This window comes from Nicotiana attenuata, unplaced genomic scaffold, assembly GCF_001879085.1.
Source record: "Nicotiana attenuata strain UT unplaced genomic scaffold, NIATTr2, whole genome shotgun sequence".
Taxonomy (NCBI): domain Eukaryota; kingdom Viridiplantae; phylum Streptophyta; class Magnoliopsida; order Solanales; family Solanaceae; genus Nicotiana; species Nicotiana attenuata.
The window spans coordinates 28266-43971 of NW_017671900.1; the positions used below are offsets into that span (position 1 = coordinate 28266).

Sequence of the window (15706 nt, forward strand, 5' to 3'; positions counted from 1 at the left end):
CACATGTGTATTGTCTTACATGTGAACCTAACCTTCGACCCGTGCATCAAATATTATTAAATATTTTTTAACTTTAGCATGTGCATATATTGGTTTGCCTATCAATATTTGTAAATACTGAACATGATACGTTGAGAAATATTTCAAATTAATGTTACGTTAACCCAAAAAAAAATCTCGGTAAAGATCATGTACAAACATAATTGATTTTTCAACTACTCCATTTCAACCTCAAATATTTTACTTATTTTTTTTAACTTGTACCATATTTTGATCAAACGCGCGGCATGCGTTTACAATCATAAAAGCAAGAATTCTAGAGTATTTGAACTACACAAAAGAATTTGCACTCTTCCTCGCCCACTTGTTGTCCGTAGTCTAAAGTAGAATAAATTAAATACCTCTTTGCTACTCTCAAGTCCTGTCAATATCGTTTCATATGTTTGTTGAGGAACAACTTTAGTAAAACGTTGTCTTTGTTTAGGAACAGAATGCCGGTTCCAAGAACTGGTCCGCGGAGTACACAACAAAACTCAGCAAGATATATATCTTCAGGTCCTGTTAACAAAGGCTTTCTTGATTAAAAAAAATGGTACGGTAATGTCTGCTTGACACAAAGCCAAAGGTATTTGTCTACAAAATCTCGGCGCGCAAGTAACATGAGGGGGAAAAGAATTGAAACGTAAACGACATTCGAGCTCTCCTTCAAGCTTTTTACCACAGTTGCTGCAAGGTCTTGCCAAAGATATAGTTAGGTTCCTTTGGTGGTGGCTCAGCACGCTAAGATCACAAGTATTGAAAGAGAACCAAAACTGCCAAGTTGTGATGTAGATCAAGATGGGCTATTCAATAATCACAGCTCAATGATCTATGAACGGTGCACCGTCTAGGAACTCACATTAGCCAGCCCTCGGGAGAGAACTTTGGTTATGTTACTTGCCCAAAGTATTCCCAAGTCAAATTTGATTACATCCATACATTCAGAGATTGATCACATATCCAGTGAGGCCCTCACTGTGAGGGTAGAAGGGAAATATTCGTCTTGAGTGTTTTCCGTGCTCGCCAGTGAACGGCTGCTGCAGTTTCTGATGTTCCCATCTGAGCAGTATTTCAGAAAGGATCAGCACTAAATGCTTACTCATTTATCCATAGTCCAAGAGTAACATAAATCTTCACAACTTGACAACATAGTAAATAGCAGTACATACAACCTTTCTGTCCCATAATAAATAAATACGTTACTATTAGTAAAAGCATATATCAATAATTAGATCAAGATCTGCGAATCCCTCATTTAAAAGCTTAAATTGCAAGAGAGAAGACACTTGTATTTGTTCATTTTAAGTTTATAGTCGGAGTTAAAACAGCGTACACCTTTTTCCTCTAATTCCAGCATATCTCTAAACCTTTTTCCTTTATTTGTTTAATGAGAAAAGTATCGGGCTCGCAAAAGGAGGAGAAGGAGAAGGAGAAGGAAACAGCACTTACCTGAACTTCCATATGATAATAGTCTCGCCACAATCCAGTATCTTGATCATAAGTTGTAAGCGCAGTATCATACAATTTCCGGGCATTTCCGAGACTAATCTTATCTCCACTAGATGCAAGGTTCAATTCCAGCTCAATGCAATTTCTATATAAAGAAAGTCCTGGATGCGGTAAAGCAAGAAATCTGCACAAGGTTGTCAAACATCAGTCTTGAACATATACCATTAATGCTGTTTAAAGAACAAATGAAATATCATCTAGCATCTCAGTACCTCTAAAATTGATCTCATACATGGGGAGAAGTTTTGATTAGGTAATATTGAATAACAAAGTGAAAAGACTGGAGAAAACCCTTTTAACTCTCCAACATCTGGAAGTCCCTTGAAGAACCCAATATCAAGTTTGAGTTTTTTGTACCAAGGAGGAACCAGGTTAACCTTTTCGGTACTAAAAAGAAATCGAACTAACATGGTAACAATTACCTAAACCATCTTTTGAAAACAACTGATTAGCTAATACAATAGGGAAGAACCGTGATTGATTCATATAGTGATCCAGTCGGAAGTGGGTTCATTTTGTACTTTATTCCCCAAAACTGAAAAAGAGGGGTTAGAGATAGATGTCTGCACATTTTCTTCCACATTTTTAAACAAGTCTATTCTCAAGTTAACATAAAAGAACACATTTCACCATAACAGACTAGTTTATCAAACATAGATGTTTGCACTATATATACATGACAATAATCAATCAGCAGTAACATACCTCTTATATAACTCTCTAGCACTCCCAAGTCCATCCCTTTGCAGTACAAAATTGACGATGGCAGAAGAGAGGGAAAATCCATCATCACTTCCACCATCTTTGGCCAGTAAAGTCATAGAAGTCTCGACTAACTTGTCAAACAACTGTTTATGAGTGGAGAAATATTTGAACGCCTGCATAATATGTAATGTAAATGGATCATAAAGAAGCTTTTTACAGGAGTAAATGGATCTAAGAAGTTCAAGCTCATATATATCCCACTCTTTCAGAACTAGTAAAATTAAGGCACAGAAGGAAATCAAACAGAATGGCATGTAATAACATTACTCGGAAAAAAAATGATAGTTTTGCCCTCAGAAAAGAAATAAGTAAGAAAGTCTGTTGCTTGATCAAATACCATGGAACGAGCTCCTAGAGCTACCATCCTTTTTTTCATCAGTTAGAGCTCCCAATTCCCATCCTAACAACTACTGGAAAAGAAATTAGTGTTTTCTTTTGGGTAATATTTGTTTAAGTCTCCACATCGACAAGGACAAATCCTGCACTTCCTATGAATGCTGCTACTCTATGCCAAAAAAGAATAAAACAACAGTTAAACTTGTAGCCATGTGCATGCGTCATTTACTTATACATTTTAACATGGTCAACAATGTAACATGCACTGAATTCAATGAAATCTGCCAACATATAAACACAGCTCAAACTTGCATTCTGTATGTAATATCACATGACGCCCTCAATTAATGCTTCCTATGCCAACAAAGTAAAAAACAAATACAAAAAGAAAAACAGAACACAAACGACAGTGAAACAGCGTAGCCATGTGCATGTGTCATCCACTGATACATCTCTAACATGCTCAACAATGTAACTGCACTGAACTAATTGGAATCTCCCGAGATAAAAGCACTGCTCAAACTTGTATCTTATATGCATTATCATATGAAGCCCTCGATGCTTGCAAAAGGAATCTATTCAAGTAGCAGAAGAAATATTGATATGTGCTATCAGAAAGCAAGATCATATATCACAGCTAAGACAAAAAGAGCAATAAAGTTTCTATCATCATCTTATAATGCATGACAAAGACTCTGAACAAGGATGGTTTTTGCTTTGGCCTACCATAAGCCATATAGTTTCTGCCTCTGATACGGGAACTTTCACTAAAACATTTCTCATGAGTTCAAAGACAGAAGACAGAGCTGCCTTATTTGGAGTGCAGCTCTTCTGGATAAGTCTCATTTCCACTGACAGCCGTAAAGCCCATAGCTGCACTGCTTCTGAAAATTTTCCAGAACACAATTTCTCCGCCAAAGTCTTAGCTTCATCTACTTTCCCAAGTTGCAATAGAAAAGAAACATGCTGACAAGCAAGATCCTCTGTGATGCACCCCATGGTTTCAGCCTTTTCAAATACTACCAGGAGATGCGAAGTAGGATCTATAGCATGACTAGATGCACCGAAGTGCTCAGAAGATTGACTGCTCTGATTTCTAAAATGAATGACATCCATCAAGAACTTCACATAACAATCAAACATTGAGGCTGAAGGCACAAACTTTAAACCCTCCTCATAAACCTACAGAAATTGATGCGTGTAATTTTGTCAGTAGAGGACAACTATACAGCATAAAAAAGAGAATTGCAGACAATGAATTCTCCAAACAACCCCCCTCCCCACCCCAAAACCCACAAGAAAGAGTATCTGAGTTTGCTACTCAAGAACATACAACTGCCTGCACCTGCTAGTGAAATAAGAAAGTTATACAGGATATTCCAAAAAATTGTGGTTTACTAGTGAACTACAAGAGTGAATCAAATCATAAAACTAAACGAAAGGAAGATATTGAACAGTAAAGCACAGGCCTTGGATTATTTTCAAGTTTCATGTAAAACCAAAGACTTTTGGCAGATGTCATCTGACTTAGTCAAGGAAAAGTATAAAATTGTCCTCGATAGTAAGTTCAACTAGCATGTATAAAATTGTCCTCGATAGTAAGTTCAAGTAGCATGCACTGTTGCACATGAAGGAACAATCTCCAACCACACCAGAAGATGGATACTCAGAAGGGTAATTCCAGAATTTATGCCACCTTTTTTCTTAGACTGAGGAACAGGAAGTGGAGCAAACAAGACTGAGGATTTATTCACGAATTAAGAACCTTCATTTTCAAATAGCAAACGTAAGTTGCTGGCAAATAACATGTCCTTTTATATGATCTTAGACATGACAAATCAAACTATCACATTAGACAGGCAATTTAAGGCAATGGATTACAACATTAAAATTGAACATGTGTGGAGCAACTAAGGTTATGAGTTACCTGAATTGCTGTGCTTAACTGATCAGCTGTCATTGCTTCGGTACTCTCTGGATTACTAAGATCAATCACTTCCTGTCTTGCAAGCCAATCCCAATATTTTGGTTCTTCTGAAAAGTCCCGTTTCATATCAGCAAGTATCTCATTTCGCATATCTTCTGAATGAGCTAAATCTGTTGCTGCAAGTATCTCAAGAAACCGTGTTCTTAAACTGAAACTGGAAGGGAGGGCTTTAATAGAACCACTGTAAACTGTCCGAAGAACACTTAAACCTTGTTCCCTAAATAAATCTACTTTTTCCTTCGGGTCTCCTTCGTGAAGGTTAGATAATTTGCCATCCTCTCTTTTATCATCAAGGGCCATAAATAACTCCTTGTTCTCATCTCTCCACTGTTCATCTTTAGCATTTTTACCAGAACGAGCCAGTGTTCCCTCATCTTCTCCCAGCACGACTTTGCGAGCCTTTAATTTATTTAGGTATGTAAGCTCCATCCGTAGATATTCTACCCACAGATCCTCAGAAGTTGGACATGCTCTCAAGCCACTATGCATCAGGGCACGAGCAGCAGCAGCATTTAAGTTGTTGTCAAATTCCCAAGCTGCAGCATATATCCAAACTCCAGGCACCTTAGGGTGAAACCTAATTGCCTGCGCCAGGGCCTATTGAAGAACAATATGAATGAGAACATAAGACACTCAAAAGCACAATTTCACATCATTCTCAACATTTAATGATTTGACACAGAATGTCGTCAAAGTTAAGACTCCCTCATGCTCCAAATCCTACTTGAACAATTGGCAAAAAAGTAGTCTGATTAAAATCTATATCTAGCATCTAGTAAAAAGCATTGATTAGCTATTCCAGCTCATTTTTTCACCTTTCTTCACCACCATGTTACCATGTTAGACTCTAGCATGTTTTAATATCAAAAGAATCCGGATAAGCCTTAATGCCAAGAACAATCTCGAATCTCTTTTCCATTTAAAAAGACAACCTATCAAATTTGAGGATGATTCTGGGCAAACGGAATTCATAAATATAGGAGGAACATCTAAATCAGACAGATTCCTCTATTTGACCATGTTGCAAATGATCATATGCAAGGGCATATATACAGGGAAGAGAACCAAGGAATGAGAAATATAAATTGTTTGTCAAATCCAAAGAAAAAGTATGAATTGAAAAATAGAAACTTGACCACAGAATAGACTTAGTTAACCAACTTTAGAAATTATATAAAGGTGTCTTGGACTGCCATAAAGCCTGCAGCTTTGGACCTTTTATATAGAACAATAAGTTCATCGAACTCAACAGTTTGCACAAGGTGTAAAGCTAATTATATTCTGGATGCCCTCAATGCTTGATAAATGGAACTTTATCTTATCAATGACATTGACATTTCAACAGTAATAAAAGCAAAATTATCCCCCCCCCCCCCCCCAAGAACCCCGGGCCTTCCCTCGTTATCTCATCTAATGTTCTTTATTTTTAATGTTTTAGAAGTTGTTTGCTCCCCAATAAGATTCAAATGTCCTCAAGAATCAATCAACTGTATCTCAATTCCAAATACGTTGTTATATCATTCCAATAGAAAGGAATTACTACCTCCCCTAATTTATGTGATGTTGTGAAGCTTGCCGTCTAACACAAAACGAAGATATTTGAGTGACTATAAATCGTTAAATTGTTTCTGAATATAAAAAGGTTTCTTTTTTTTAAAAAAAAATGGAGTAAAAATGAAAGAGTAACACTCAAATAGTAAAGAATTATCATTTAAATTTTGAGTTCTCTAAACGTCTCGCTTGTGGTACAATAACTAGTTCAGGGATACAACAACTTCACCTCAGTCCCAAATAAGTTAATGAATCCTCACTGACCATTTAAACTCATCCCATGCCAATACAATAAAAAGCAACACTAAACTTGAGCTTCAACATAAGCAGGTTTTCGCAAAATGTAAAACGTACCTTCTTCATTCGACCATTCCTTCGCTCCCTACAGAACTCCAAATACTGAAACCAAAGCTCTATGTCTCCCTTAAACCTACTAGTCGCAAGCCGATAAATCTCAATAATCCTAGAAACTCCAGCATAATCCGAAACCGATTTCTTCACCTTCCTATCGCCCGTTTTCTTCATCTGAGCTTTCTTACGTAGAAGTCGAAGAGCATCTAGGCTTTTCTCATAATCAATATAAGCAACAAAATCCTGCTTTAACGGACTAGGTCTCTTTAGCCTGTACTCGAATTTACGTCGCTGTTTAACTATTTCTGCTATTTCATGGCGGCTGAATAAGCCGCGACGTTCAAGGTCGTCTAGTTCAGGGAGCATTCGCTCCATCTTGTATTGTACCACATCCGCCATTGTTTTTACTCAAGTCACTTCAAAGCTGTAGAAATTTGATTATTTTCACAAATCAGTATAACATAACAAATTTGAGGTGTTATCAAGAGAAGCAAATGAAATATACGTTAATTTGTAAGTGCTTACCAATAACCAGGAATAATGATATCGGCGTTGATGGTAGAACTTAATGTTTGCAGTAGAAAGAGAGGGAGGGAGCAAGGTTTGCGACAGAGGAGGGTTTAGGAAGAAAGAATTAGGCAGGAAGCATTTCAATTTGGGCCAAATTTGTTTGGTTTTCCTAATCTAGCCCATTAAATTTGAATATGGGCTTTGTAGAAGCCCTTCCTGTGAATGGGTCCAAGTACTTTTTGATTTTTTGAATATATCATACATCAATTAGTCATAATTTTATTTTATAAATATTCATCTAAAGAATTAAATTGAAACAAGTATCACAAGAAATTCTCAACTTTATATTGAATTTTATTTTATTAAATATAACTTAAGAGAATCACAACACCAATTCACACTTACTAGAATAACTTTAATTTAAGAACTGAAAAAGAAAAACAACTAATCTTCTCCGCAGCAGTTTGAACTTTAAAAATGGAAGATAATCTTTGTCAAATTTATTGCTACTCGGGATGGGTCTTGATATCAGTGTTTAAAAGGCATGGGCGTAAGGCGAGACGTTTTACATATGCCTTAGCGAGGCATAAGCCCCGAGGCACGAGGCGTAAGCCCCATGGGGTTTAATTTTTAATATTTCATAAAATAATATAATTATAATAAATATTTATAAATAAGTAAAATTGCATAAGAATTGAAGAAAACTATAAATATGTGAAAAATATGGATAGATGTGCTCCATCCCCACAAAAATTAGTCAAAACAATCTATTATGCGCTACTTACAAACACAAGTAACTTGAGTTGAAAAGAATAAAGTTTTCTACATGGAGGAATAAAAAGGATGACTAACCTGCAATTTGAACTTTGAACTTGTTGCTATGAAGGAAAATGAAATTCTCTTTGTATTTGAAAAAAATGACTATTCGTTGCTTTTGGAAGATAGTAGCAGAGTAGCAGACAATATAAAGGAATGCGAAAGACCATAAATTAGGCGGGAAGGGTAGACATTCAGTTCGATGAGGGCAGGTTCCTACACATTAATTTTAATTGATTGATTGGGAAAGCTGGTTTCGTAGCATTAGAAACTTAAGTATCCGGAAAGAAGGAGGAATGAGGATGTGGAAAAGAAGAGACGGTCTTAGACTTTATCTTAGCTGTTTAAATAAAGCAGGGGCTAGGTCTCTGCTTTTTTCCACAAGAGATTGCTCTCCTCCGAGGCTTGAGAGCTTATTCCCTTCTTGTTCACCTTTCTTTTTCTTTACTTATTTTCTTTATTGTTTTCAATCAATAAAAAAGATCTTGACTTTTAAATTTAATATTTCAGTTCATTTATAAAAATTTTGAGTAATTACAAGCTGACTTTTGAGATTTTGAGTATTATATGAAAGACCTATTCAGCAAATTTTATTTTAATTTAAAAAAGTCTCTGGGGCTTACGCCTCACTACAAAAATGCGCCTCAACGCCCGGGCATACAACTCGAATTGCTGGGCGTATGCCTCTCGAGACTTTCGCTCCCCACAATCGCCTCGGGATATTTTTGGTGCGCCTCGCCCCAGGACTCACCCCGGATCTCACCCCGAAAATACCTTTTAAAACACTGCTTGATATAGCTCAAGGACGGACTTTGACATTGTTGCTGTCAGCAAGTATAGGAAATAGCACAAGGCATTTCGCTGAAAACTAGTGTAGAGTGGTGATGTTTCAAGGTATGAGAATTTCGGGTTCAGAAGAGGAACTTATATAGATTTAGTTGAGAGTTGACGCAGTACTTGTTTACCCGTAAAACGGTAAAGTTAAATTTGTAACGTGATTTAGGCTTCGTTTGTTTGCACTTAATGGATGTATGAATCTTAATTATTAGATCTCAGATATTAAGTGCGTTTGTTTTTAAAGTCTGAATCTTAATTATTCAGATCTTAATCATTAAGTGTGTTTGTTTTTTTGCACTTCACAGCCACTTAATGGGTTTGAATAGGTCTGTATGATTAAGATCTATAATAGAGACTTAATTTCATTAAGATGCTATCACATTTTTATTATTAACTGCCGCCACCGCCTACCATTATCAACTACCACCATGCCACCACACCATACTCAACGCCACCGCCACCGCCACCCCCACCACCTCCACCACCACCACGTCACCATCATCCTCAATCATAGCCACCACCATTATCGACCATCACCACTTACTATCCCACCACTCCTACCACCATCATTCTCACCTATAATCAACATTCATCCACCTCAACTACCACAACTGACTACCCCGGCCCGTGCGAGCGGATTCCGGTCACGACCGCAGTCGGCCGGCCCGCACAGTGGCAGGGCCTCGCCGAAGGTTCTCGCTGTACTCTGTCAGGTGTGACTTTAGCGGCATCACCATCAACAACCACAGCCGGCACTGCCCATCATATATAACTACCACCACCCACCCACCACCATATCTCAGTCACAACTACTACCACCACCCGCCATTATTAACTATAACCACCCACTACCGCTATCCTCAATCATAATCGCCACCACTACCAATCACTACTAGCTACTAGCATGAACCACCATCATCAACCGAAACTACTACCAACTACCGCCTCTAGTCGGCATTCACCCGTTAGCCATCACCACCAACAACTATCATATTTTAAAAAATTATATATTTTATTCATAGAATATTAGATTAGTTAGTATTTCATTTGAATTTTATGTTTACTAATTCTCAAATAAAGATAAATTTTATACATTCATATGTTAAAAATCAAACAGTCTTAATTATTTCCATTAAGATCTTAATACACATCTTAATATATTCAGATGTGTATTCAGATTCAGATGTCTTAATCTTAATACACATCTTGATATTCACATGTGTATTCAGATTCAGGCGTCTTAATCTTAAAAAAACAAATGAGGCCTTATAGACACCTGAATTAACTTGATCCAAAAATATAAAATAAATAAGAATAAAATCAAGATTATGAAAATACCTCAAAAGAAATACAAGCCTGGTTGTATGATGAGCCTCTCCAGAAGCAATAATATGAACAATATTAAGAACAAAAAAAAGTAAGTAGTTTTATAATATGAGAGCAAATTATAGACATTGTGTACAGATTATTTTTTGTGTATACAATGGATACTAATTCTCCTATTTATAGCTCTATTTAGGGAGACAAGATTCTCAAATCAAGCTCCTCTTAAATGAGAATAAAATCGTCATTGATGGCTGCATAACGGTTGCTATTAATAGAGAGATTCTTTGTAACGACTGCTCATTGAATGTTATTTTTTTCAACCAATGTCTTCTTTCAAATCTTTGTTACCGGTTCCATGCTTTCGAAATTTGCACAGCACCGAACTCATATTTTATACCCGATGTCAACTATTTGCTGACTCATATATTACCTGTCTCTAGATACGCATGTCACCTCGTGATTTATCTACCTGTCGCTAACCAATTTTACCCCACACAAATAATCCCCTTACTTTTTGGTGTCAATACTTTAGTGTTACCGGGAAGTAGATAAAATATTTTTCTTAGCGGGTAAGTTTCTGAATAGATTCTGACGCTTGAAAGGACGTACGTCTCTTCGCATTTAATGATCCGAACACGTGTTACCCCATTTTGGCAAATATTTTTGCCAATTTTCAAGGTAGTCATGACCTTTAATTATGCTACTTATAAACTTCTCCCCTACTATTCAATTTTGCCTTTCACTTTTACAAACTCTTCTTCTTCTTCGAATTTCCTTAGAACCCTAATGAGAAATTCATCTTTCTCAGTAAAATCTCCCGACTATAATTTCTTACCATTATGTCTTCTAACACCACTATCCTCGGAAACTCTGATCTTCTCTTCGGTGGTGGCCCTAAGAAGAACAAAACTAAAGAAGTCGATGCCGACTCCGACCCTCCTACCGTTAGCACCATCATACCCTTCAACTTAATACCCAGTCAGACCTTCAAGTTCAAAAAGAACTTGTTAATCCCAAAAATGATAGACAATGGCCTGTTAGTAGATATTCTTCTTCCATTCGTCTTTCTAGAATTCCTGTCGTGAATGAAGATTACGACTGGAACAACATCGAAATATTCGCCCTCAATGAGGTGGAGAGGGTTACCTTCACCAAACCAGGGTTCATGTATATCTGTACATACCCTTTTGCTTTGAGATTGGGTCATGAAATTGACCTCATAATTTTTAGAATTCTGCCATCGCTACCAAATCTGCTTGACTCAAGTAAGTCCATCAGTATGGCATACGGTGGCTTGTCTTCGAAAGCTGTGTTCCGAGAACGGGGAAACCCTAACTCTTGCATACTTGATCAAACCTTATTCCCCAAATATTTTTCGTGAAGGTGTGCTAAAACTCAGCAAACGCGGCCACCATGCCATCCTTACCAGCGTTGATGATGATAACGATCATGGATGGATGAAACGATTCGTTGTCATTGCTACCAGGGACATTCTCCCGGCAATATCTCTTCCCATTTCTGAAGCTTGGAATCTCTTTCGTAAGTCTTCGGGTATCTTTCCCTTACTGTATTTTAAAAGACTTTCCTCCTTTGTTGACTTTTTACTTTCCTTATTCCAGCTACTCATTAGGAACCACCACAAGTTAAGAACCTAGCCCAATGGGTACAAATTTTTTTGGATATTTCTACACCGGATTCTCGAAGGTGGAAAGAAATATCTCTCAGATTTAAGCGGAAAGTAAAAAATCATGGTAAGTAAAAGCTCTTCCTTCCTTCTTTCACTTTTTGACATGATTCAAGATAAATTTGTTGACTCTTTTGCACATTACATAGGTCTTCCAAAATGATTTTCCATCCCCCCCCCCCAATAGAGGTTCTCGATGACCCAGAGGAAGCCCAACAAGCATTGCAAAATGTCCTTGGCCGGAAGAGAGATCGAGAAGCCACTCTTGATTCCGGTAAAGGTACCTCCCCCCGGAGTCCCCAACCCAAAAACGAGAAACCAAATAGAAAATGTACCACAACAATCGAGACTCGGGAGGAGCCTTCGACAAAAGAATCTCCAGCTGGACCAGCAACTATGGTCCTTGTTGATGAAGGAACTAATGATGAACCATCTCTTCTTCAAAGAAGAAAAAGATCTTCATCGGCTCAATCGGATGCTCAGCCGGGAGAGCTTCACACACCACAATCAGAAGAATTCAAGGACTCTTCACGGAAATGGAAATAGTCAAAAACATTGAGTTTTGCTTACGGGATCCTATCAACGTTTTTGCTTAGAGGAGTTTTACCTTGAGGTGCCTCCGCCATCAACTTCCAAGCCAACTACAACCACATTTCATTCTACCCCAGCTGCTGCTTCTCCACTAGCTCCAACCGATCAGAGAGAAGATGTTCCCTCCCCCGGTCATCCGACCATGGAAATTTGGGGAATACTTACCCAACACCCACTCAAAATCCCAGTGGAAAATAAAAAGTTATTTCTACCCATCAACTTCTGAGCCAACTACAACCGCATTTCTTTCTACCCCAGCTGCTGCTTCTCCACCAGATCCAACCGATCAGAGAGAAGATGTTCCCTCCCCTAGGTCATCCGACCATGGAAATTTGGGGAACACTTACCCGACACCCACTCAAAATCCTAGTGTAAAATGAAATGTCATTCTAACGGTTTTGAATGAATGCCACTTACTCTCCAAGTCGGTGGAAGTCGTCAATTACCTAACCGCTGGCCACAAAAAAAGATTGGAAAAAAATGAACTCTCTTTCTACTGAGTGTATGATAAACAACATCATGCATTGTTCGGCTCAGGTATCAATCTAACCTTCTTCTTTTCCCTCACAACCTTAACTATAACCTTTTTAGGCTAACCTCCTTACCTCCGAAGGCCTGCAAAAGTTGATTTTCGATAAAGAGGAACTTACTATAGAACGAAATCAACTTTTGGCCGAACGGAATCAACTTGTCGAGCGCCTCCCGAAGCTGGGAACACAAGTTACGCAAATAGGCGAGCTCGAAGCTCGATTAGAGTAATCCAAGAAAGATAGAATGGCCCACAGCTAAGAAGCCGCTTAATTACATGAATATCTTGAGGAGGCGAAGGCCAAGTGGGCTGAACTGCATGATACCGTGACTGCCGCGGCCAAGCGCGAGTCAGCTTTTATGGAGCAAATCAATAACTTGGAGGCTAGATTACGCTCCAAAATCGAAGCGACTAGTGATGTCGAGGAGAAGAGAGCTAGAATGGAAGAAAGGTTCAAAAGTATTATGGAGCAGAACCAGCTTCATGCGACAACCAGTATTGAGCTTGATTCACGAATCAGCATTGTGAAAGCTGAAAATGATAAGCTCCAATCCAAAATTGAAAAACTCCGAGCTAAATTCCAAGATCAAGAAGATTCTTTCATCCTCGAAAAAATCTATGCAATTTATCGTATGAGGAGGAAGAACTTGTAGGAGGCCAAATAAGGCATTGCAAATATTGATGATTGCATTGTCGAGGCTCGTGGATTGGAGACAACTGCTCTCGAGAACCTCCCTGCTCGGCCCGTTGCTTCTGATTCATCGAACACTAGCTCCCAGTACTCAGGAACCGAAGAGGAAGTTGAAGAAGAAGACAAAGATAAGGGTGAAAGCGTTGAACTGGAAACATAACAACCTTTTCTAAAAAGGAAAACTAAAACTCTTATCTCCCTTCGAGCTCTGGCAGCAAAACTAATTGATCTATATATTTTTATTTTCTTTTGTAACTATGCCAAAACATCTTTATTGAGTTTGACATTTTTAAGTAATGAAAGAAATGTTTTGCTTAAGTATTGCACAAGAAATATTCTTTTTTATTTAGCTGATAAAGCTCAAAAATTCTTTTTACATCCGATAATGTTTGATACCGGGAATTCACACTTCCAGAATCTACCCTTTGACTATGAGGGTTTCATAAGAGAGGGCCCTTATGTTTACGGTGCTCTTGAAGAGGATGTCTCTTGTTCATTCTGGCACAAGCATTTGAAGTTTTAACTAACTTTCAAGTGAAAAAATGAATTAACTTATCATTTGGACAAGAAATATGATAAAAATAAAGGACTTTAATTTATTCCTTCCATCTTTAAAAGTACATTTACATAAACATTCGTTTGCTTAAGTAAATAAAGTTGCTAGTGCGTGTGGCTAACTTGTGCAACTTATTTCAACGGGGCTCATCATGTAGTCCCCGACCCTTATTAACTTGAGAACCAACGAATTTGCACCGGAATGGTTTCCCGCACACTCCTTCATGAACTTCTCTCATAACGTAGTCAGGCTCCGATGTCCCTAATCATTGGGCCAATAGTCCTTGAAAAGACCTCCTGTACAGTTGACCGTCAACAAGATAATAACGAGCATCTTTAATCCGTAGTGCCCGAGATGCTTTTGGATCTTTAGGCAATTTGCCATGCCTTAAATACTCTATGAAATCATTTCTCTAATCCCAAATTAGGTTAGCTGAGTTAAATTCACAATAGACGCCCACGTCCAATACCTAATGCAACAATTGAACTACCGCACCGAAATCAGATCCTTTCATTTTCGTGGACGACCCCAAATTGGCCAATGCGTCCGCCTCCACATTTTCTTCCCTTGGAATGTGTATAATTGACCATCCCCTAAATCGGGAAAGTAATAGTTGAACCTTATTCAAGTATTGTTGCATGCGCTCCTCCTTGGTGTCGAAAATTCCATACACCTAGTTCACAACCAACTGGGAGTTGCACTTTATTTCAATTGACTCAGAACCGAGTCCCCAAGCTAATTCAAGTCCTGCAACCAAAGCCTCATACTCGGCTTCGTTGTTAGTTAATTGTACAGTTCTAATGACCTGTTTCAGGATTTCTCCTGAAGGAGTAATTAATACTATCCCAAGATCGGACCCTTTTACGTTGGAAGCTCCATCCATAAACAAGGTCCAAACACCTGATACATTCCCCAATACTAGCACTACTTATTTAGGAGCTAGGGGCATCAATCCCGGACTAAAGTCAGCCACAAATCGGCCAAAACTTGTGATTTGATCGCGTCTTGAGTTTGTTTTCAATGCCGAATTCACTAACTCTCATCGTCCATTTATCCAATCGACCCAATAATTAAGTCTTATGAAGGACATTTCTCAAGGGAAAAATTGTCACAACGGCTATGGGATGACATTGAAAATAAAGCCTAAGCTTTCAAGAGGCGACTACGAGAGCTAGGGCCAACTTTTCAAGGTGTGGATAACGTGTATCTGCTCCCGATAAAACTCTGCTAACATAATCAACAGGAAATTGCATACCTTATGTCACGCCCCAAACCTGGAGAGGCGTGGCAGGCACCCGCTGCCGTACTAGCCCGAGCGAACCACTCTGTAGCTCATTTGTTTTTCTTATATAACTATCATGGGCCAACATGACCACAACTCATAATGTATAACTATAAGTGGGCAAATATTGTATCAATGAACCATCGTTCTTAAAACATGAATACATATGGGCAGTTAAGGCCTTTGACATACTGTACAAAATAAACCTCTTTCTACAAAGCCTCTAAGATTATTCGACATTAAATGGGACAGGGTACCGGCCTACCCATATGTCTATAGCAAAACTCTGACATGATGACTTATAGACTCGGCTACACTCCGAATGAAGTGGAGTCTTGCCGATCCT

The 15706-nt window shown here is 38.3% G+C and overlaps 1 protein-coding gene across 2 annotated transcripts; it reads right to left on the minus strand.

Annotated features, from left to right (window-relative positions):
- Nucleotides 1-522: 522 nt before the first annotated feature.
- On the minus strand, nt 523-7174 carry LOC109210797 (U3 small nucleolar RNA-associated protein 6 homolog). 2 transcript variants are annotated; one of them, XM_019374264.1, is made up of 7 exons: nt 7064-7174; nt 6542-6962; nt 4577-5233; nt 3376-3831; nt 2254-2426; nt 1489-1672; nt 523-1098 (listed from the first exon to the last, which is right to left on the minus strand). In XM_019374264.1, exons 2-7 carry the CDS (start codon nt 6935-6937, stop codon nt 1012-1014), a joined length of 1953 nt encoding a protein of 650 aa, XP_019229809.1. In that variant the 5' UTR covers nt 6938-6962; nt 7064-7174; the 3' UTR covers nt 523-1011. The 2 variants fall into 2 exon arrangements, with proteins under 2 accessions (XP_019229809.1, XP_019229810.1); XM_019374265.1 differs by lacking the exon at nt 523-1098 and adding an exon at nt 1105-1215.
- Between the last annotated feature and the right edge of the window lie 8532 nt (nt 7175-15706).